General features: G+C 41.4%; 1 protein-coding gene and 1 pseudogene across 1 annotated transcript; one reads left to right on the top strand and one right to left on the bottom strand.

Moving 5' to 3' along the window:
* The first annotated feature begins 363 nt into the window (after window positions 1-363).
* Window positions 364-18,968, top strand: DYRK2 (dual specificity tyrosine phosphorylation regulated kinase 2). The gene is made up of 2 exons (XM_056847421.1): window positions 364-437; window positions 16,603-18,968. The coding sequence occupies exon 2, from the start codon at window positions 16,624-16,626 to the stop codon at window positions 18,202-18,204; it is 1,581 nt and encodes a 526-aa protein (XP_056703399.1). The 5' UTR covers window positions 364-437; window positions 16,603-16,623; the 3' UTR covers window positions 18,205-18,968.
* LOC130474805 (RNA 5'-monophosphate methyltransferase-like) lies at window positions 11,945-12,751 on the bottom strand (annotated as a pseudogene).
* Window positions 18,969-22,991: the final 4,023 nt, after the last annotated feature.

Below are 22,991 nucleotides of genomic sequence, written 5' to 3' on the forward strand. Positions count from 1 at the left end.
ATCACGGATGAAAGGTTTAGCCGAGTTAACAAGTGCGGCCACCGCTTTTATTAGGCATCTCGAGACCCGGACTTCTTTCTGCCTGCCGGTGCCACGTTTGTGATTAGCTCCCTATGACCCCCCAAACGATATTGCGATGGCAGCCGGAGGAAGAAGAAGAGGAGGGGCGCTGGGGAGGGGGCTACCTGGTCTCCCTTTCCCATGTCGTGAACCACTTTTCTCTGCATTGGAGTCGAAGCCTGCTCGATCAGGCACGGCTCTCCGTGGCTCTCAATCGGTCTCTTCTCCCTTCCTCCGCAGGCAGCAGGGGAGGAGAAAGTGCTCGACAGTCGCAGTCTTCCCCGGGGATTGGGGCCGGGAAGTGCTCGCGGACAAGCGGTGGCCCACCATCCCCCATCGCTTTGCCGCCGCTCAAGTCCAGCAGCGCCTCCCACACGGTAAGAGTGCGATGTGGGTGGGTGGGTGGTGGATCGATTTTATTATTTGCGGTGGGGTGTAGAGCTGGCAAACCCCAACCCCTCCACCCCCCTCCCGCCTCTCCATCCTCAAAATAATATACCAGCCTCCCATAAGCCCCCCACACCGATTGCTCCTCCCCCCCAAGGTATTAATAGCAATAAATGTGCTAGGTACAGTCAGGCTGCCAGCCAGCCTGTCTGAGTGGGATATGTGAATGAGCCAGCAAAGGACACCGAATGAGGATGGAGGAACCTTATTAATTATACAGAGCATGTCTCAACACGTCTTGGTCCTGTTACCAGTCTGGTTTCAACAGGTATCCTGCTGAAAAGGGAAGAGGGTGGGGAGGGGAAGGCAACTTGGGGAGTCACTTGGGGAATCTGCAAAGATCTGGCAGAGATCAGTGGGAGACTTTGGGTGGAGGTGGAAGAGCAAAAGAGTCAAGTTACCTGTGCTCATACCCTACCAGAAAATATTTTTGTTAGTCTTTAAGGTGCTACTGGACTTTTCTACTAAAGTTACCTGTGCTGTGAGTGATGTGGTTCCGCCCGCCAGAAGGTCTGTTTTGCAGGTAGCCAGTTTCCAGGGTGAGCAACAAATCCTCCAGGGGAAACAGTTTACTAGAAACTGCTGTTCAAGTTGCCCTATGACACGTAGATAGAGGCTGGTGGTGAGAGCAAGCGTTTGCACTTATCTGCAAGGCTGGTTTAATGTGCATTATGGATTTAAATAGGGAAACAATTAAAGAAGCAACCTGGAAAGCTGACATACAGAGGACAGGTTCACATGGCTCTGTCGGGAAGCCACTGTGGAATAATGAAGGCCCTTCATACTTCAGTGCGAAATGGCAGTGTGGTTCATCAAGCGTTGCTGAGAAAGAAATTGTTTTGAAAATGAGAATAGTCACTTTGTGATTAAAGGATGGCCATTGTCTGACTGAGAAATTGGGGCTGCTCTCTTAGTTGTCAGACCAGCTTGGACTGATGGCCCATTTCCAGTGAAATAATGGTATCTACATCCAGATACAGTACGTGGGCAAGAGACTGTAAACACAGTTTAGCCAAGGAAACAGGTGTTACCTGGTGGCATTATTTTCAGGGCTGTGGTTTCTCGCATTATCTTCCTGTTCTAGCTAATCTGCTAGGAATGGAACTTCCCAAGCATGATGATCTGTTTATGGAGGGTGGGGAAAGATAGCCCTTTATGTATGGCCAGGTAGGCAGAGATGGCATAATAACATTGTTAAGCCGTTTGCATGGCTTTTGTTTGAGCATCAAACAGCTATGTGTTTACACATGAAAGTATATATCCTGTGTATTCTTTGAAAATGCAGTTTTTAATTTTTTAAACACTAGACAACATTGCTGGTTACTGAACTGAAAATTATCATGGGCGGTGCTTAATTTATAGTAGAGAGCAGAGTGGGATTCAAGGCCTCACCTGCAAGTGACAAATTCTGTAATGTGGAGGAATTACTACTCGATTACTGTGAAAGGGAGATTTTTGTCTGCATCTGGACATCAGCATTGCATCAGTTTGCAATGTACCAGTTGTGCTGATATTATAAACTTTAGAAGCCAATGCATTTAACATCCAAAGATTTAACATACTTGTAGTGTGATCATGGCACATTCTGTGGAATATTGTATAGTTCACACCAGAACTGCTGACGTGCAAAACTGCATGCATTGGCGTGAACATACTGTACAGCCATATTGTGCAAACCCACGCCAGTGCAAGGGCTGTTTTATGTAGAACTGTCTGAAGAAGAAAAAAATCCCAGATCCATATAAATTAGTCTGAAGGTGACAGGATGCTAAAGTAAAAGTGCTGACTATCATGTCAGGAGGAAAAGCTTGTAAAACTTTGCATTTCCCCTTAATAATCTCTCTGGTTTTGCAATGACTGTTCATATTTGATATCAGCATAGGGATTTTCCTTTAGAGTATTTCATTACCTGAGTTAATTCCATCTCTTTTCAGTGCCCCCACAAGACTGGTGCTTTAATAAATACATGTGTGTGTGGGGGGGATATCTTTATCACATTGGTGTTATCAGGATAATGTTTGTCCCAGCCATGCAAAGGGGAAGGATGGGTTGGTATTGGAAGAAAAAGACATTCCCCAGCCTCCATATACTGTTCTCTCGTCTTTGTTTCCTTTGCGTTTCCTTCTCCCAGGTACAAATTCCCCTTGTATTAAAAAAACATGTAATTAACCCATATATGGTCCTGTATAATATTTTTGTCATTTTTTCTAATTGTGAGTAATGTATATAATCTACATTCTGTTAGACGTTCCACCCCCTTGACAGGATAGATGTTTAATTTTTATTTGGAAATTACACTTATATGGGAGGTTGTAGCTAGAGATGGAAGATTTCTCAGATTCCTAAATGATCTCATGTATGGAGGGTGCTGTGTGCCATAAAAGAAGCTTTGGCTTGTGCTCTGTATTTATGGCAACCTGTGTTGCTAAGCAGATGGACTGCTGTTATGTTGCGAGTGGAGATTTCTTAGACCGTGTGGTTTAATTCCACCCCCACCATCTCTATTACACTGAAATTGCAAGTCTCTTGTTGATCACAGGGTATCCTCACTGTGTTTGAAGTGCTCTCGTTGACTTGTTTCTTCAGGTATTTTCTAAATTCTTCTCCTTCGGCATTCTTCCTAAAACCAGCCATTGCTTTCCAAATTTCAGTGACACCCTGTGCTTGGTGGCTGGTAGAGCCCTGTGCTTGGTGGCTGGGGTTCATAACCCATTTAACCATAAACCTAGCAGGTTGTCTTGGGTAAGTCTTTGTCAGCTACAGCCCAGTCTGTTAAATTTCCAAGGGATGTTGAGAATAAGGCACTTCAATCATTCTAAAGGCTCCTGGTGAATAAGGATGATGTTGATTAATAATAGCCATTCCATAAGCTTCTACATTGTTGCCTGGTATTTTTCTAGCTTTTCTCTTTGTTCTCCAAGCTGTTTCTGTTAACCATAAACATGTTTGAAGCAACGATTATTTCCCCTGTCCGGGTCAGTGCCAGGTCACTCTACTGTCACAGTTTTGTCCTTTCTTACTACACTTTTGAGAGACTTTCCTTTCATTAATCTTGATGCTGTTCATATCCAACCTTATAGAATACTCTATTCCACCATTATGTAATTCACAGTGTTTTTTCTCCAGTCCAAAGGGAAGTTGAGTCACTTATTTAGTACTACACCTAGCAATTCTGGCCACTTTCAGATTCTTTCAGAGATGGTTTACGGTCACAATGTGAATGTTGTATTAAATTGCTCCATGTGCTACTGTTGTCATGTGGCTGGCAGTGATATGGAGAAAAAACATCTGATCCTCATGGGGATCATTATACCTGTGCGCCTCTTATTCTCCCAGTTCATCTCAGTGTTTTGAAGCTTAGATGGAAGATTCAAAGGCTTTGCTTTGCACAGGCCATCTGAAGGGTGAGCAACGCCTGGGGTAAGGCCTGCCTTTCCCACCAGGTGTGGTGGTTGGTTGGTTGCTCTCTTGGCCTTCCAAGGAGAAAACATAAGGTCTGTCCTTCACTTCAGGGGGAGAGATAATGGGATTCTATTAAGACTGTGGTGCTCTTGTGTACCTTATCTGCTTTTTTGTAACAGAGTTTTCTCTGATGCAAAAACAGAATTAACTTCAGCTTTGCATTGTTTGCAGAAGCGACATGTACATTTGTCAGAATTTCTTTCTTGCTAAGAACTTCTGCATTGATTTTTCAGTATACTGTATTATTCATGCTGTTTCTTCTGTAGGACTGGTTTCTATCTGTGAGAAAGGCTTGAATTTGTAGGGTTACCCTTACCTTGAATATTGTAGAAAGAAGCAATAGGATTGTGGCATATGATGTTCTACACAGTGCATGATGAAGTTTAGTACTACATTTTGTGGAACGTTTCCATATGATAAGTTTTAAGCCAACATTAAAGTATTGGCAATAGCTGTAGGTATGGCAGTCTTGCCCAGGAGTCATTATCTCAATGAGAGACTGGTAAGGGGTGCAGTATACAACAGTACTGGTAAGAAATTTAAGTTACTTGTGAGGGTATTTCTCTGCCCACGTCAGACTGGGGGCTCTGGCTGATAAATGGCACCTTCATTCCTAGTGGCAAGCAAGACCTGAGAACTGATGTTCCGAGAGTGTGTGGTCTGAGTTCAAAAAAATTATTAGCAGCAGAAATGTGATGAACAATTGTTGTGCCACAGGCAATCTTCAACATCATACCCAAGAACATGTTTTCTTTTTTATGACAGGATGTGATAGTTTCATACAAGCAGTATGTCCTAGTTTCATCTGACACTAGTTGCATTCTTTATGACAGCCAATTGTGCTGTCTTGGTTATATTACTGGGTAGGAGTGGGTTGTAAAAAAACAAAAAACAGTGTGGTCAGGAGTGTCTTAATGATACTTTGGATTGGACAAATTTCCCTGTTTCTGATACTTTCACAGAGGTCATGTTCCCACCACACTCCTTATTATTTCTTTATTATAGCACACTAGACAAGTTTTGCCTCAGCAGGTTCATTGCATCACATGCCTTCCAACTGTTTTGATACATATAGTTTGAAAGATTTCATACTCATTATCAGATGCTACTTTCATATGATGAACAAACTCTGGTGATGACAGTAGTGGCCACATTATCAGTTAATATCTACATTTACTTTAGGCAAACAAAGCCCACTTGCATACCTAGGATCGCTTGTTGTGGATTCATTGGCCTTTAAACAGGGTTGAGGAGCGGTGTAGTGCCTTAGTCACTCATTCTAGTATGCAGCGTAATTTCAAAGTTATTTTAGTTTTCTGCTCCTTGTGAACCATCAGAGAACGTCTTGGCCATTTATGCTTGGTTATTTGCCGTGCGAGCCCCGTGGAACTGCCCCTGGTCTTTTTTTTAGTTCTTCCTGATTTTTCTGTCCTTCAGGGGTCACTGTGCGGCCGCCTCACACCAGTTCCGTGGTTTCAGGAACCTCTTTTAGCACAAATTTAAAGTTTTCCTCAATCCCAAAGTGAAGGTAATCGAGGCAATTTCTGTGAATACTCTCCACTTCAGGGTTTCTCTCCCCCTGTCCATTCTCACTTATCCCACCCTCATCTAAGACCTCCCAGAGAAGCCATTGTTTCGAGCAGTGTAAAGATCTCGGGGAAGGAGCTGGCTCCCCCCTCCCATAGGGGTCCTCTCTGGTCAGTTTCAGCAGTTTCTTAACATCTCCCGGAATGGAGATGATCAAATGAAAGAATCCTGCTGCTGGGCTGGTGGGGGCAGGTGACGAATGGGCAGGCTGCTGGCAGCCATGGGGCTGGAAGTCTCCAGCGGGGAGCAGCAGCATTTGGGGTTTTTTGTTTTACTTGGCTGTTTTAACAATATATTGTTTAATTTATTAGTATTTTAGCATTTTGTCGATATATCATTAAAACAGCCAAGTAAAACAAAACAAAAAACTCAAAATGCTGTGGCGCCCTGCCGGAGACTTCCAGCCCCATGTCCACAGCCTGTCCCCCCCCCCCGTGTGTCCATGGGGCATGCAACCTGCTGGTGACCGGCGCCCCTTGGCAGCCAATTAAAAACAGTATCATAAACAGGAGGCAAGGACTTGGACAGTCCGCATTTTCACTGGGCTTCTTCATTGATCTCATTACACCTGGGATTTCTTTGGGGAAATACGCTTCCATGCTTAGTGCTTTTAAGATTCAGGGAAGAAAACCATGCCTCTGCAGAGGGGAAAATCCTTTAAAGCATATATGGTCCTTGTGTTACACATGTCTGAGTGCTAGCAGCTATATGTGTGACAGACAGCTGCAGCTCCTTACTTCTGGGAAAGACAACTTCAGCTGTGTAGGAGAAAGCCAATATCTTTTCTTTTTTGAGGGCAATCGTCTACAAATCATAAATAAAGAGACAAAACTTTTATCTCCCCTTCTGTCTATGTAATGTTGTAATTTCTAGACCATTGTAAGATGCAGTGGAAATGGATGGAGTCTCATCTTTATGGATGTCTGTGTTGTTGCAGTGCCTAATAGGGTTGATAAACTGCAGCACTTTATAGAAAACCTTCAGATTGAAACTTATGCTGAAGATACAAAACAGATTACAACACAGGGCCTTCTTGATATAGTCTTGCATTTTTTATGATAAGGTATTCAGCTAGAGGCCTTTGATTGGGGGCCCATAAAACTCTGTGCAGTTCCCATAAAGGTAAAGGTAGTCCCCTGTGCAAGCACCGGGTCATTCCTGACCCATGGGATGACGTCACATCCCGACGTTTACTAGGCAGACTTTTGTTTAAGGGATGGTTTGCCAGTGCCTTCCCCAGTCATCTTCCCTTTACCCCAAGCAACCTGGGTACTCATTTTACCGACCTTGGAAGGATGGAAGGCTGAGTCAACTGTGAGCCGGGATCGAACTCAGGTCATGAGCAGAGCTTTTGACTGCAGTACTGCAGCTTACCACTCTGCGCCACAGGGCAGCTCCCATAGGCAGATGTAATGAAAACCTTTTAAAAGATTGCAATTAATTACAGTATGGTTAGGGTTTTGAAAAAGAACTTTATGAAACATGAAGAAATCTTCATTGAATAATCTATTTAAAAGGATGACAGAAGCATTAGAGTTAGCAAGAAGGTAGGAAACAAGGGGAAAAGACATTAAGTTTTCGCCACAGTTTCCATGCAGAGAGAGCTCCAGTGTGATGTAGTAGATAGGTAATTGGACTAGGATTTGTAAGACCTGGACTCAAATCTCCATTCTATCACAGATACTCACTGGGCCAGTCATTTTGTTTCAGTCTAATGAATGTCACAAGATTGTTGTTGAAAAGATAGAAAGGGAAAATGATGTTGTAAACCACAGTAGTTCCCCATCAGGGATAAAAGCAGGGTATAAATATCTAAATTTTATTTATTTATTTTGAATAAATGAATAAAACAATATGGGGTTGTTGTGAGGATGAAATGAAGAGGGGGAGATATATGTGCCTAAGCTCCTAGAGGCAGGGTATGCTGGATAAATAGCGTAATATAAAAACAGATTTTTCCACTTACTTCTATTTGTGTCCTTGCCAATATCACTGCTGACATGCGTACAGATTACAGCTGAAATGAATTCAGTAAATAGTGAAGTGTGCTTCACTTGATACCCCACATGCTCTGCTATGATGAGAAGTACAGCTGTCACCAGCTGTCTTGAACTGCCCTAGAAAGGAAAAGATCTCCTAGAACAGCCTTTCTAGTATTCACTGTTGCTTCCTCACACTGTTTCTTCCCATCAGCTGACATACAGATTCAGCTTTATAATGTGGTCTTGTTTGGACATGACATTTTTCTTCAATAGGTTGTCATGTGACCTAAGAGTGTACTTGCATATAATTTTTAAATGGATCATGGGTAACTTGCTGGTAGACAGTTCCCATAAAATGAACAATCTACAAATTCTGCAGTAATAAACTGTTGAAATAAAATTTTCAGGCATATATGCATTTATGGATATTAACTGATAATTGTTTCCTTGCTGATGCAAAATGTTCTCCTGAAGTTATGTTTGATGTTTTGGTGCCATCATAAATGGGGAACCTCGTATATATTTTATTTAAGAAACTGTTATCTGCCTTTCCACTTGACAGCTTATAATAGCTATACAAATAATCTAACATGAGAGAAAACTATTATAACCAAGACTATAAATATCACTAAAAGCTTAGGAAAACTGGACAGATGTGCAGCATAATCCTATGCACATTTACTCAGGTCATTCTGAGTTAAACTGTGATTTCATTGAGGTAAGTGTCCATATGATTATAGCTTTAGTATGGCTAAAAAGTAATAATGTAGTCACCAAAATATTGTGTCTAAGAAGAGAATTCCATAACCATAAAAATGGTGGTATTTATAGTGGTCAGTTGCTTAATCTCTGAATTCAGAGAGTGGGGGTTAGTGTTAAAAGAAGAGCCTATGCTGAAGATCTAAATTGGTCCATGGGTGGATTGGAGGAAACTGAGTCCCTTACAGTGCAGTTCTGTGTGAATTCAGTGTACTTCATAGAATTGCCCCATTAATTACCCAGTTCCCAGGCCTTCCAAAGCACGTCTACTCAGAATTACTGAAGTTTACTAAATGGGGCTTATTTGCAGGAAAATGCCTTTAGGATTGCACAACTTTAAAGGGTAAGCCCAGCATTTGAATTGTGTCTGAAAACAAACTGGAAATCAGTGCAGATTTTAAAGAACTGGAACAGTGAATACCAAGTAGCAGACTGGCTGCTGTATTCTGCATCAATTAAAGTTTCCAAATGGTTTTCAAATTGCAGTATTCCAACCTGTATATTACCAGTGAATAGGTAATTGTGGCAATATAGTAAGTAACTACAGTTTATCAATTTTCCTTTGAGGATATAGTGGAGTGCAATACTTGTTACTAAGTTTGTTTGTTTGTCAGTAGCCAATAATGCTGTGTAATTTTCTGATCTCTGATAAAAAGTCAAAAAGAAATTAGTAAAATACAGTGGGGTGCTGATGATTATTTCCTAACTTGGTGGTTTATTAAGGTAACAAAACATCTGGAATTAATCATGATTCAGTCTTTTTTAAAAGTATAGAGTATTATAATGGGGTTGGCTTTCTTTGTTATAAGCAGTTTTCCCCCCTCTAACTTCTTTTATGCACATTTCTAAATTGTTGAAATGTGCTTACAGTGCATGAAGCTTCCCACAATAATAGTGTGACTGTTAAGGAGTTTGTAAAACACTCTCTTAAATATACTGAAATCTTGTCCTTTCAAGTTTCAGAGGGTTTTTTTTTGTGTGTGTGTGGGGGGGTTTTAACATAAACATTTTGAAAATGTCAGCTGGAGTGTACATTGTGAAACATTGCAATAAGCTGCACAGATGTGTAAAATTATTAAGTTGCAAGTGTATCAGAGCAAGCTAGGAGAGAGGAATTTTTGTTGGGATCATTATATTTATTGTTAGCAGGAAAGCATTATGCATCACAAAAATATTGAGCTTATACCTTCTTTGTTGCTCAGATCCAATGGCTATAGTAAATTTAAATTGTAACGCCTCTTGAGACTGTAAACTGCACAAACTTAGATCTGGAAAAAATTACCAGCTACAATATTTCCAAAAAATTAGTGTTGATAGTTTGTATCCAGGCCGCATTGTGAGAGAACTGAAGGCATGCCCATTCATGCATTGTGGAGGGATATTTGCCCATTCCCCCACCCTCCCTAGTTGACCCAAAATACTGCTCCAGTGGATCACACAATCTTCAAAAGGGGCATTTTGTGGAATGCAAGGTAGTATGGAAAGAACAGAAAAGCCCCCTTGTGCTACTTTTAAGTTGTGTTCCACAAACACTCTGAGAGCCAGCGTGGTGTACTGGTTAAGAGTGGTGGACTCTAATCTGGAGAACTGGGTTTAATTACCCACTCCTCCACATGAAGCCTGCTGGGTGACCTTGGGCTAGTCACATTTCTCTCAGAACTCTCTCAGCCTCGCATCCCTCACAAGGTGGCTCTTATAGGGAGGGGAAGGGAAGTGATTGTAAGTTCCTTTAGACTCCTTAAAGGTAGAGAAAAGTGGGGTATAAAAACCAGCTCTTCTTTTAAGGCTTATCAAGATTACACCACATCCTAAGTACAGCCCTCTAAGCACAGCAGGCCTGCTGTAATTGGCAATGCTTTGTAGAGTGTGTTGGGTGAGTCTCCATTCACTCAGATAGTGGCAAGGTCCAAACAGCCTGGCTAGGTTCCCATGTCAACTGAGTGGACATACCTAAGAACATACCTAAGAATCATATGCAGTGCTCAGTGGTTCCATGGCAGAGGTTTCTTGAGCTCCTCTGTAGACAAATCAACATAGGAAGTTTGTAGATTTCTGTAGGCCTCATTATCCATGCTAGAAGTTACCCTCTTTGTAAGAATTCACCCTTTTCTCTGAAATCTGATTACATTCAGAGAGGACATGGAATTGGGCTTGTCAACATTTGTAGCCATAGTTTCCAAATTATTTGTAAAAAGCATGCATACACTAGTTGAAGTTTTCAGCTCCTAACCAAGAAGTGAAACTACAGTAACTCTGGCTACAGACCTACTTTTGGCAGCTGGTGATCCATTCAGAGGCTTCTGTGATCTGCTAGTGGCTGTTGACTTGGCTGTTGATTCAGCATGTTGCCAATGAGTGTATGATTAACTTCCTTCTTTTAGTTCATGCTGCTGAAAAAGGTTATTTGTTCTGCAACATTTTTTCAGAGCATCTTGGTTTTGGAGAACAGACTAAGGAAAAAGTGTCTCAGCTCCTTCCCTATCTATGCATTGTTTTGGTGGCTTTCTCTGCTTATTTCTAGGCAGTGCCAGTGGCTATGGAATGAAACTGACAGCTCCTCTGCTTTTCACAACCTTGGGGATATTTTTGAAGAATTGAAACAGTCTTGTTAACCTTACCCTGTTGTTTGGGGGAAACACTGGGGATAGTAAGAGAGATACTAGGACCTAACATGCTATTTTCCATTCCCATAATGTATAAAAGTACTCTGTTGTGAATGGAATCTGATTTGATTAATATCAGAATAGGCTATTCCTAAAGTTGTGGCTAATTGCAGTAATTTCAGTACAAAACAGAGCAAACACTACAAGAAAGGTGCACACAAAACTGGTACAGGCGATTAGTTCCAAAACCAGCATCAAATCATTGATACTTTCGAAAAATGCATGGATAAACTGAAATACTGAAAGTAGCCATAAACCGTTGTGAAATGGAAACTATTGCTCTGAGTATAGCCATCTCAAAACTTCTATTTCCATCATGTCACAATTAGACTTTCAGTTTTAGACACAAGATTTCATAGCAACAATGATAATCTCATCACAGTGATTGGACCTGAAGGGAATTAACAGTATATTTACATGTGTGTGTGTGTGTGTAAAGTGCCGTCAAGTTGAAGCCGACTTATGGCGACCCCTTTTGGGGGTTTTCATGGCAAGAGACTAACAGAGGTGGTTTGCCAGTGCCTTCCTCTGCACAGCAACCCTGGTATTCCTTGGTGGTCTCCCATCCAAATACTAATCAGGGCTGACCCTGCTTAGCTTCTGAGATCTGACGACACATACAAAATGATGTTAAACTTGCATGTGGATAAGATTTTATGTATTTTATTAATTTATTATGCTTTTTGTCATACAGATTCAAGGCAGTTAACAATGCAACAACAAGTTGCGGGGACACAAAATAACACGCCAGTTCATTAACAAGATAAAAGTATGCACACAATTTTTAAAATAAATGCACTGGTTAGAAATGCAGCCAAATCTGACAAAAACGATGTGTGTGTTAAGTACTGTTAAGTCACAGCTGACTTATAGTGACCCCATAAAGGGGCTTTCAAGGCAAGTGAGAAGCAGAGATGGTTTGCCGTTGCCTTCCTCTGCAGAATCTTCTTGGTGGTCTGCCAAAATAAAATAAATGAAAATCAATTACCAGGCCATTAATAGCAGGCCAATATTAAAAAGCCCTGCCAGTAACCCACTGTCTTCTCTCTGACTAAATACAAACATTTCCAAGTCCTTAGTCGGAGCAGATACTTTGTCTACTTGACTGAAGAAGCAAAGGCTCCTGTCCCAGTTGAAGCAACAGACAGGTTCCACCTCACAGTCACTGATCAAGATTTGGGTTATTTTATCAGTCATATCCCTGTTGACGGCGAGCAGTCATTCCTGCTCAGCTTCCAAAGACATTGTCCTTCCACAGTTGGGGTTCACTGAACAAGTACATAACAGAGAGGCAAGATAGGACAAGAACTTCACTAGGCCACTGTCTCCATCATTCAGGTGGATCCATGTGCTCACAGACTTACAGGGGAAAATGCCAAAAATGGAGTGCCAAACAGGCTCCCTTGTATTGGTGTCCATGACACCGATTGTATTGATGTCCATGATATAGGAAATGGAACCAGGGAAGGACCTTTCTTGGTTGGCTCACTCAGTGAGCTCTGCACTGATGTTGCAGCATAGGAAGCTCAGATCATTCCCAGCCATAGAACCCACCAGGCTGGCTCCACTCTTTTTCAGCCCGAGGACTTTAGATGCTGATGATGGTGACCTCCCACAAGTTGCATCATATCTCCAGCCACAGAAGTGATCCCTCATGCGGGCTTGGGAATAACTGGGTCAACATCATGGCAGGCAGGAGGTAGACACGTTCCTCTATGGATTGAAGTGGGAGAAGTAATTGGGCAAGTTCTCATATGGAGCTGCTATGATAAAAACAACTGAGGGCTTCATACCCTCAGTCACCATATGGCAATTGCACATGAACACTCATGGGTAATTATATCATTCAGTTACTTCAGTTATTGAGCAGTGGTCAGTTCAGGTCATTTCTGGATACTGACAGGCTATCCCTTCTATATATTTACCACAGAAACGGCTGAGAAACAGTGTGTGCACTTTGTTCAATTGCTGATCCCTCTTTACATCACTCTTATATTATCCCCAACGTAGTGGATGTCAGGACAGCAGGTTTGCAGCAAATTTAAACCAGCTAGCTGCTGCATAACATCAATTTAAGGGTGTTCTTTAGAGGCACAGAAGGCAAAGTGGGACCACAAGATACAGGGTGGGATCCCATCCTCCCCTCCTCCACCAGGCTTCTGCTCTTTCTCTCTCTGCCTGCTTCCAGTGCTGCTGCTTTGGTGACAGGGCTGCAGCAACGACTCCTGTACCCCCTTCCCTGACTGGATCCAACATCGCAGACTCAGCAGGACCCAGGGGAGGAGTATGGCTGTTTCAGCAGCAGGAGTGGCTGGGAGGGTGCCTTCTCCTCTTCCTTCACCTACCCCAGTTGTTGCTGCCTTAGTAGCAGGGAGGACTGGTGTGACTCACAGCTTCTGCCCTGCTCACCTCCAGTATTGGCACCTTGATGGGGCAGAGTGTCACTGTCTCAGCAGCAGCGAGGGCTAGTGGGTCTCGTGCCTCCTCCCCCCCACCCCCCTCTCCATTTCCACTGCCTCAGCAGCTGAAGGGGACGGAGGGCAGCAGCTGCTGCTTCTTCTCCCTCCACCTTGTCCTCATGCACCACCTGTGTCCAGAAAATAGTTGTGTGCACTTGCACAGAAATCTGTTCTCTGTTTTGGGTTTGTTTGTTTTGTAATCCCACTTTTTTACCTTTAGGGTTTTTCTGTAAGCCTGGGTCTTCCCTCAGGATTTTAGAAATATCTCTTTTATGTATACATGGCCCCCATCCATGGATTTAAGTGTCTGCAGATGGAGCCATATTGACTCATGTTAGTTATATTGATATGTTCACCACCTTGGGGAACCTGAATTGGGTGAAAAGGTAGCATAGAAATAAGGCACAGGTACAGGATGGGAGATAGTTGGCTTGACAACAGTACATGTGAAAGAGATCTGGGAGTCTTAGTGGACCACAAACTGAATGTGAGTCAACAGTGTGATATGGCGGCTAAGAAAGCCAATGCAATTCTGGGCTGCATCAATAGGAGTATTGTGTCTAGATCAAGGGAAGTAATACTACCACTGTATTCTGCATTGGTCAGACCTCACTTGGAATACTGCGTCCAGTTTTGGACTCCACAATTTAAGAAGGATGTTGACAAGTTGGAGCATGTCCAGAGGAGGGCGACCAGAATGGTCAAAGGTCTGGAATCCATGCCCTATGATGAGAGACTTAGGGAGTTAGGTTTGTTTAGTTTGGAGAAGAGAAGGTTGAGGGGAGACATGATAGCCATGTTTAAATATTTGAAGGGATGTCATGTTGATGAGGGAACTAGCTTGTTCTCTGTTGCTCCAGAGACTAGGACACGGAGTAATGGATTTAAACTAATAGAAAAGCGATTCCACCTAAACATTAGGAAGAACTTTCTGTTCGACAGTGGAATGTGCTGCCTCGGAGGGTGGTGGAGTCCCCGTCTTTGGAGGTCTTTAAGCAGAGGCTAGATGGCCATCTGTCGGGAGTGCTTTGATTGTGGGATTCTGCATGGCGGGGGGAGGGTTGGGGTCACTGGGGATGTGTGGGGGGAGGTAGTTGTTAATTTCCTGCATTGTGCAGGGAGTTGGACTAGATGACCCTGGTGGTCCCTTCCAACTCTATGATTCTATGAAATGTTTTTAATTATTGAATTACGGGGGCTTAAAATGACCATCAGGTTTGGGCCAAGGGATGATGCATATGTTGATCTGCTCAAAAACAAAAACAAAACAGCCTAGGAAAGCATGTTAAGCTGGAGGCCCACAACTGGTTTGTATACTTCAAATATCTAAATTCTTAACCCAACTTGCATGTTATAGCTGCAAGATTATAGCTGAACACATGACTCCTGTAGCATTTAATTCTGAGCTGGCTAGTGTGGTATTTTACTTTCAAAGGCAATGTAAGTATTGTCGAAGGCTTTCACGGTCAGAGTTCCTTGGTTCTTGTAGGTTATCCGGGCTGTGTGACCATGGTCTTGGTATTTTCTTTCCTGACGTTTCGCCAGCAGCTGTGGCAGGCATCTTCAGAGGAGTAACACTGAAGGACAGTGTCTCTCAGTGTCAAGTGTGACAAAGACTACAGTCCACAATAGCCATGCGGATTAACTTTGGATTTCACACATTAACAGATCACTTCAGGATACAATGGTTCCATTTTAACATACCACACCCTCATTAGCACATTATCTTGATACTTACAGGACAATGATTAGCACATTACCTTTGATACTTTTTGCAGGACAATGATTCAGCTCAAACCCAACCCCTTTCTGACTATATATTACTCTTCCTACACACTTGACACTGAGAGACACTGTCCTTCAGCGTTACACCTCTGAAGATGCCTGCCACAGCTGCTGGCGAAATGTCAGGAAAGAAAATACCAAGACCACGGTCACACAGCCCGGATAACCTACAAGAAGCAATGTAAGTACTTTGGAAGCCTAATTTGTTTTCCCGCCACCATGTAGGACTTCCAGCCTACTAGACTAACTGAGACCCCCTGCTTTTAAATGTCCAAAATCACAGTGCAATGCTGCAAAATCATGGAGTGAAGGTGAACTTAGTTTACTTTCCGAGTTTTTAGGCTTTTGTGTATTTTGCAGGTTTGGGGACAGAGGAGCTCTGGGAATGAGGGGAAGAGGGAGTTCTTTGGAAAATTATTATTATAGAAGAAAGAGTGGAACTATGTATACATGATTTTATTTTGCTGCAAAAAGCAGCTGTGAAGTACAGAACAAGAAAGACCCTGTTTAAACTTTGCCATCTGTTGGTCATCTCAAGATTTTTACCACCCCCACCCCCACACACACTTTTTTCCGAATGAGATATGGGGAGCCACAACTTCTATCCTTCTGGTAGAAAAGCTGCTGAAGAGGACTTTTAAAGGTCAAATGGAAAGTTTCCTCTCTGTTCTACCTGACGTCACCCTCAGCTGCTTTTCACGACAAAAGAAAGCCCTGTGAGTGAGGAATAGCTATAGAAGAAAACTTGTCATTTTTCACCCAGGGTCTTTTCTATGTTAGTGAAGTTTGGTTGTTTTCTATGTTAGTGTATGATTCAAGTACACATATTTATTTATTTTATTAATTAAATATAGTAAATAACATAAATTAATCTAATACACTTAATTTGCTTGAGACAGTTTCTATCTGAAAGTACAAAATAGAACTCACTATATTTCTTAACTATAAAACTATATTACTCACCTACAAAGCTTGTTCTTCTGCATCCACAGAAGCTGTTCAAGAAACAGTATTGTCTTACCTATACTGTATCTTTACAGAAGATAGTCATTTTTGTTAACGAGTGTCAGTACAGAGTGTTTACATTGATTAGAGATCCCCCAGTGGCAAGTAATTTTGGGTTGACAGTAATGTGAAGGCTATGAAGCAGAAAGTATTCAAACAGTAGGACATCAGGCAATAAAATGAGGGTATTTACACACAACCTTTGGAACTGAAGGCAGATTCAGTCTACAGGTTGTGGGTATTTGTTAAGTATTGCATGAGTTGAGTTGGACAAAAGGGCTTTGAATAAAGGCAAAGTTCCATTTCTCTTCCTATTGAGCTCTTGGTGGCTACTGAGCTAGATCGCTCCGGTCTGCACTCTTATTAACTGCAGAATTATGTTTTGTATTTTAGGTTGGTGGAAATAAGCACACAATGAATGAGCACCTGCATGTTGCCAGCCATGGGCAGATCCAGGTTCAGCAGCTGTTTGAAGACAATAGCAACAAAAGGACAGTTCTAACGACACAACCCAATGGGCTTACAACAGTAGCAAAATCAGGATTGCCAGTGGTCCAAGACAGACAACTGGACAGTGCACATAGGCGGCAAGGGAGCTCCAGTTCTTTGAAGTCTTCAGAAGGGCCAGGGAAGGTGAAAGCCTCTGTTATGTCACCAGAGCAAGCCATGAAGCAATACATGCAAAAGCTCACAGCCTTTGAGCATCATGAGATTTTCAGTTTCTCTGAAATATATTTTTTGGGTCCAAATGCAAAGAAGAGACAAGGTGTATTCGGTGGTCCAAACAACAGTGGGTATGATGATGATCAGGGATCGTATGTGCAAGTACCCCATGATCATATATCATACAGATATGAGGTCCTGAAGGTTATAGGGAAAGGAAGTTTTGGGCAGGTGGTGAAGGCGTTTGATCACAAGATGCATCAGCACGTTGCCCTGAAGATGGTGAGAAATGAGAAGCGCTTTCACCGCCAAGCTGCAGAAGAAATTCGAATTCTGGAGCACTTGAAAAAACAGGATAAGGACAACAACATGAACGTTATACACATGCTGGAAAACTTCACATTCCGCAACCATATCTGTATGACATTTGAGTTGCTGAGCATGAACCTTTATGAGCTCATAAAGAAAAACAAATTTCAGGGCTTCAGCCTGCCATTGGTTCGCAAGTTTGCCCATTCGATTTTGCAATGCTTGGATGCTTTGTACAAAAACAGAATCATTCACTGTGACCTTAAACCAGAGAACATTCTGTTGAAGCAACAGGGTCGGAGTGGTATTAAAGTTATTGATTTTGGCTCTAGCTGTTATGAGCATCAGCGTGTCTACACTTATATTCAGTCACGTTTTTACCGTGCTCCAGAAGTTATCCTTGGTGCTCGTTATGGGATGCCCATAGACATGTGGAGCTTGGGCTGCATTCTAGCGGAGCTCTTAACAGGTTATCCTCTCTTACCAGGAGAAGATGAAGGGGATCAACTGGCTTGTATGATAGAGTTGTTGGGCATGCCTTCCCAGAAACTATTAGATACATCCAAAAGAGCAAAAAATTTTGTGAGCTCTAAGGGTTACCCCCGATACTGTACCATTACTACCTTGTCAGATGGTTCTGTAGTGCTGAATGGTGGTCGTTCCCGGCGGGGCAAATTACGTGGCCCTCCAGAGAGTAGAGAGTGGGGGACTGCATTGAAGGGATGTGATGACCCCCTCTTCCTTGACTTCTTAAAACAGTGTTTAGAGTGGGATCCTACTCTGCGCATGACACCAAGTCAGGCTTTACGGCATCCCTGGCTAAGGAGACGTTTGCCAAAGCCTCCAACTGGGGAGAAGACGTCAGCAAAAAGAATAACAGAAAGCGCTGGTGCTATCACATCAATTTCCAAGTTACCTCCGACTTCAAACTCAGCCTCAAAACTGAGGACTAATTTGGCACAGATGACAGATGCCAATGGGAATATTCAGCAAAGGACAGTGTTGCCAAAACTTGTAAGCTGAGTTTGAATAATCCAATGCTGATTTTAAAAAAGAGAGAGATATTATGTCACTGAGCCTTATTCTCATGAAAAAGTAGCTCAGATTTCTATTTTTATTTGCTCAATAACTTTAAACATTTGTATTTTTTCAACACTCACTTTAAATGTGTGAGAAAAATTGGTTTTGATTTTATAAAAAAAATAACATGGGGACAATGCTTTAAGTTTTATACTTTTTTTAAAAAAAGAAATGTTTTTCTTCCAAACAGTAGTTAGCCTTATTTTGGAACTAGTGTGGCACAATAATGGGTCAGTGGCAGGCCACTGGTTACAACATAACCACCATGCATTATAGCCTGATAGGAGGAGGGTTTATACTCCCTACCCCACCCATTGTTCATATTGGCTTTTCCCTGGAGTGAATCTTTCATACTTTTCTGTTTCTGGTTTTTGTATTAGCAGTAGATCCTAATCCTGAAAACACTTCCCTGCATTGTTCTCTTTTATGATATAGAAAATATTCAGGGGGTATGAGTGAGGTCTGCATGATTGTTGGTAGAATGTGTATCTATATTTTGGCTCATTAAGCAATTTCTGCATAATACTTGCTAAAATATTTATTACAATGATTTTATTGTTTTTAAAAAATCACATCCATAGAGGGCTTCCAGGAAATGCAATAGGCACATTCACACCTGTGCTTGCCTCAGATCCCACTCCACTGTTCCCTGTCAAGTGTCTAAAAGTTATCAGAAAACTGCAGGCCGTAGGATTGCCCTGCCACCAGCTTTTCCAAACACTCTGGGGTTCAACTGTTTCAGTGTCTGGCTCCAGCATTAGCTTGTACTGAGTCTGTGTTGCCCAGCTAACTGGTCAGCTTGGGGCCTCAAGTAGCCTTGCTTGCACCTCCATCCTTTGCTCCCCACCTTCAGTGAGACAGGCTATGATACAGGTGGCCAGCATGGCCTGATGGATACCCTCTGTGATCTGCCAATCCTGAGGCCACCTCATTAGTTGCATTCTTGTTCACAGATACCAGGGAGTAAACCTGTTGAACAAAGTTGGGCTTACTTCTGGGTAAGGTGCATACCATTGCACTGTTAACGGATGAAAAGATTATTGTACAGGATTCACACATCCTACTCTTCAGGAGCTGTACAGAAATATAATCTGGAATTTATTGGATTATATTCTTGTGCTGAAAAACAGAAGCCAGAACAACTGTGTTTAATTCAGATTCATCTCATTAATTTAAAATGTAGCTTGTGGATTCTGTGATGACATATAATTAAGGATGAGAAAACTGCATTGGTTTTGTTCTAGTCCAGAAACTTTAAAGATCTATTAGATTACTCCCTGCTAGAATAGTCTCCTTGCTAAATCTGCCCATTTTGCTGGCTAGGCTTGGTTAACAGAGGAATCCTAAACGGAATTGCACCCATCTATGTCCATTCAATACAATGGTCTTAGAAAGATGTAACTCTAAATATTGTCGAAGGCTTTCACGGTCAGAGTTCCTTGGTTCTTGTAGGTTATCCGGGCTGTGTGACCGTGGTCTTGGTTTTTTCTTTCCTGATGTTTCGCCTCTGAAGATGCCTGCCACAGCTGCTGGCGAAACGTCAGGAAAGAAAAAACCAAGACCACGGTCACACAGCCCGGATAACCTACAAGAATCAGATGTAACTCTATTTAGGATTGCACTGCTATTCATTAATACCAGCTGTCCAGTCTTTGGCTTTGAACCATTGAGCCCGGCAAGGAGGGAAGATGTTCTTGATTATTTCCAAACACATAGATTCAAAGCAGTTCTACAAATCTGCAGAAGTAAATTCCAGAATCCATCACTGAAATCTCTTCTTTTATTTCTACAACAGCCCTAAAGGTGATAATTCTCCCCCCCCAAAAAATAGTATTTAACATTCATTCTGCATATAGAACAGACAATGCAAGGATAAGTAAAGTATAAGGAAGCACGTTTCTCTTAACACGATAGATGAGCTGTTATCTGAAGACAAATTATGGAAAACAGCCCATTTTGTGCTTAATGTTAAGAATTCAAATTTACAAGTACACATTTGGGTCCCCCCCCCCCAATCTGCTTTCTTCAGTTTATTCCTGAAAGCAGTTGTGGTTCTTTGCATTGTAAACAGTTTAAATTGTGAATCTTCCATAATGTTCAAATTTCAATTTTGTTTTTTTCAGAGAGTTATTGGTTACAATCCACCATGAAATTCTCCTGCATGAGCCCAATTAAGTTAAAGAGGAATGACAGGAGAGCAGTACAGTGTTGAGTCATTTCAGTGTAGTTTGCACAGGAGAATGCCCTGCTGGAATGTGCTTTGGTCTGTCTGATTATGACTTCACTGGCACATTTAGCTCTTTGGATTGCGTAGCATGATGCTATGTGTATTGAGGAAAGCATTGTAAAATTCCCATGTACATATACAAATCAGATTTCTCAGATGTACACTAGAATTCAAAGATGAATGCACATGTGTATTTATTTCCATATTTTATGTGTTGTCTGAAGAAAACAGCAGTGTAGCACTCACATTTCCTGCAGCCGGTGTAAGCTATTGTTGTCCTGGATTCTACAGGTATATCTTAGACACTGAAGTGTCCTAGACATCACTTAATCCGTAGAATCACATCTGTTCTTGTGTCGTTCCTTGTGAGTACACCCCAGATTAGTCAAAGAACTTGTTCAAATTAAAATAGATTTTTATTTGCAGAACCTATTAAGAGTTTGAGCAACTTTAAAATGAACCAAGGGTAGGATCCTACACTGAGGGACTTGTAGACATTAATGTCAATTTTTCTCTTTTTCCCTCTCAGTTACATCATTTTGATAGGTAAAATGGTTGTTTTCAAGGAAGGACACGGGCATATTTACTTGTTTCTTCTGCTCCATTTTGAGCACATGGTCTGGCTGATGCTCGGTATAAATAAATGCAACACAGCCCGTTTTGCTCTTCACTTTTTCTCCATGGGGAGGAATGGCATATGTAAGAGGCAAAATTTGTACTAGACAGAGATTTCTCACCAGGAACAGAATATAATTTAGTAAGAGTTATTGGGCATTGTAAAGTTATTTTTAAATCAATGTTGCATCACATATACACTGATGATAAAACATTTAAAATTCTGAAAATTCTTCTGTGGGTGCTAGAAGAAGGGAGAGTCATTACATAATAACATAACCTTGTACACACAAATTTAATTCAAATACCCGTAGAAATTCTTTTGAAATAACAACTTAAAGCATGGTCAACTTAGAGGTCAAGAAAGTTTCCGGTCGATGTCTTTCTTTTAAAAAAAAAAAATCAGGATTATTTTCATTTCAAAAGGAAAATCAGCATATGTTTTTGCTACCTTTTACATTTTGAAAATGGGCATAAATAAGAAATTATGAATTCTCAGGAAATAAAAATTTACTTGCCAAAAAATGGAATAAACCATTCTTTTCCCCATCCCACACATATAATTTGTGATAAAAAAGATATTTATTAATGTTTAACAACTTCAGTTGTTAGCTAATATTTAACCATCCTTTTTTGCAAATAAAACTTCCTGCCATGAGTGATATTAAATTATTGATAGTTTTAAATATACAGTATAATAATGTGTGGCTATGCAGGATGTACAAATGTCAGTAATAGTAGTGTTGGTATCTGAGTATCCACACCTTAGCATTAGCTATTCACAATGGTTTTGATCCTGATCTTCATTGACCACCAGTGTTTGCAGGAAGGTCCTTGTATTTGCAAGCTTCATTCACTTAAATGGTGAAGCAGTTCTAAAGTGTGAAGGAGTGAATCATAGAGTTGGAAGGGACCACCAGGGTCATCTAGTCCTACCCCCTGCACAATACAGGAAATTCACAACTACCTCCCCCTCCACATCCAAAAGATGACAAAAAACACACACAAAAGAGTGAGAACTGCATCCTTCACTGAAGTGAATGGAGAAGCCATTGCATGCATTGGAGTGTTGAATGAGCAAGAATTCAAGGAGCTGCTGGGTGGAACTGCAGTCCCCCCCCCCCAAAAAAAGCCCATTCATTGTATGAAATAAATTGATGCATCCATTTCATTATCAATATTCCTGGATCATTTGTGATCAAAAAACCACTAATGTATCCTTTTTCAGATATCCAGATTTTACATACCAATAGTATTTGGGATTGACCATGTTTCATAAATGCTACCGGAAACTTTTAGACCAAACAACAGTGTGCAGAGTTCTTTTTAAAAATTCTAATGTGATAAAACCTCCTATTTACTTAACAAAAGAGTCAGCCATTGTACATTTTTCAGTAATTTGGCTGCCTTTTTTATTGTAGCTTATTTATAATTGGGGAGAAAAGGAAGGAAGGAGAAATATTTTAAAGGATGTTGCCTCTTGCTTTGATATGATTTTGTTTCTAAGGGCTCTAATTAGTTGGGCTGATAGATGTTGGCTGAAAACATTGCTTAGCTTCACATGTTACCACTGTCTGGGGACATCTCAACTTCTTTTAAGGAGTAGTAATAGCATAGTGTTGTCTTGTCTTTGGTTGCAGCCTCAGTTTGCTTGGTTCTTGCACTACTGGAATGCTACTTTTACTTCTTCATTGTGTTGGTACAAAAGAGGGAGTGCAAGATTTGTAGAAGAACAGTGGAGGATAAAAATTGTGCCCTTGGTGTTAACAATGTGCCTTTTGTTATGAACAATGCCATGTTATGGAGCATGCAACTTGTCTCTTTAACCCTTTGAATGAGGTGTTATGTAGTCAGGTTGAAAATCCATTTTTAATGACTATGCCTGTCT

This window comes from Euleptes europaea, chromosome 3, assembly GCF_029931775.1.
Source record: "Euleptes europaea isolate rEulEur1 chromosome 3, rEulEur1.hap1, whole genome shotgun sequence".
NCBI classification, from domain to species: Eukaryota; Metazoa; Chordata; class Lepidosauria; order Squamata; family Sphaerodactylidae; genus Euleptes; species Euleptes europaea.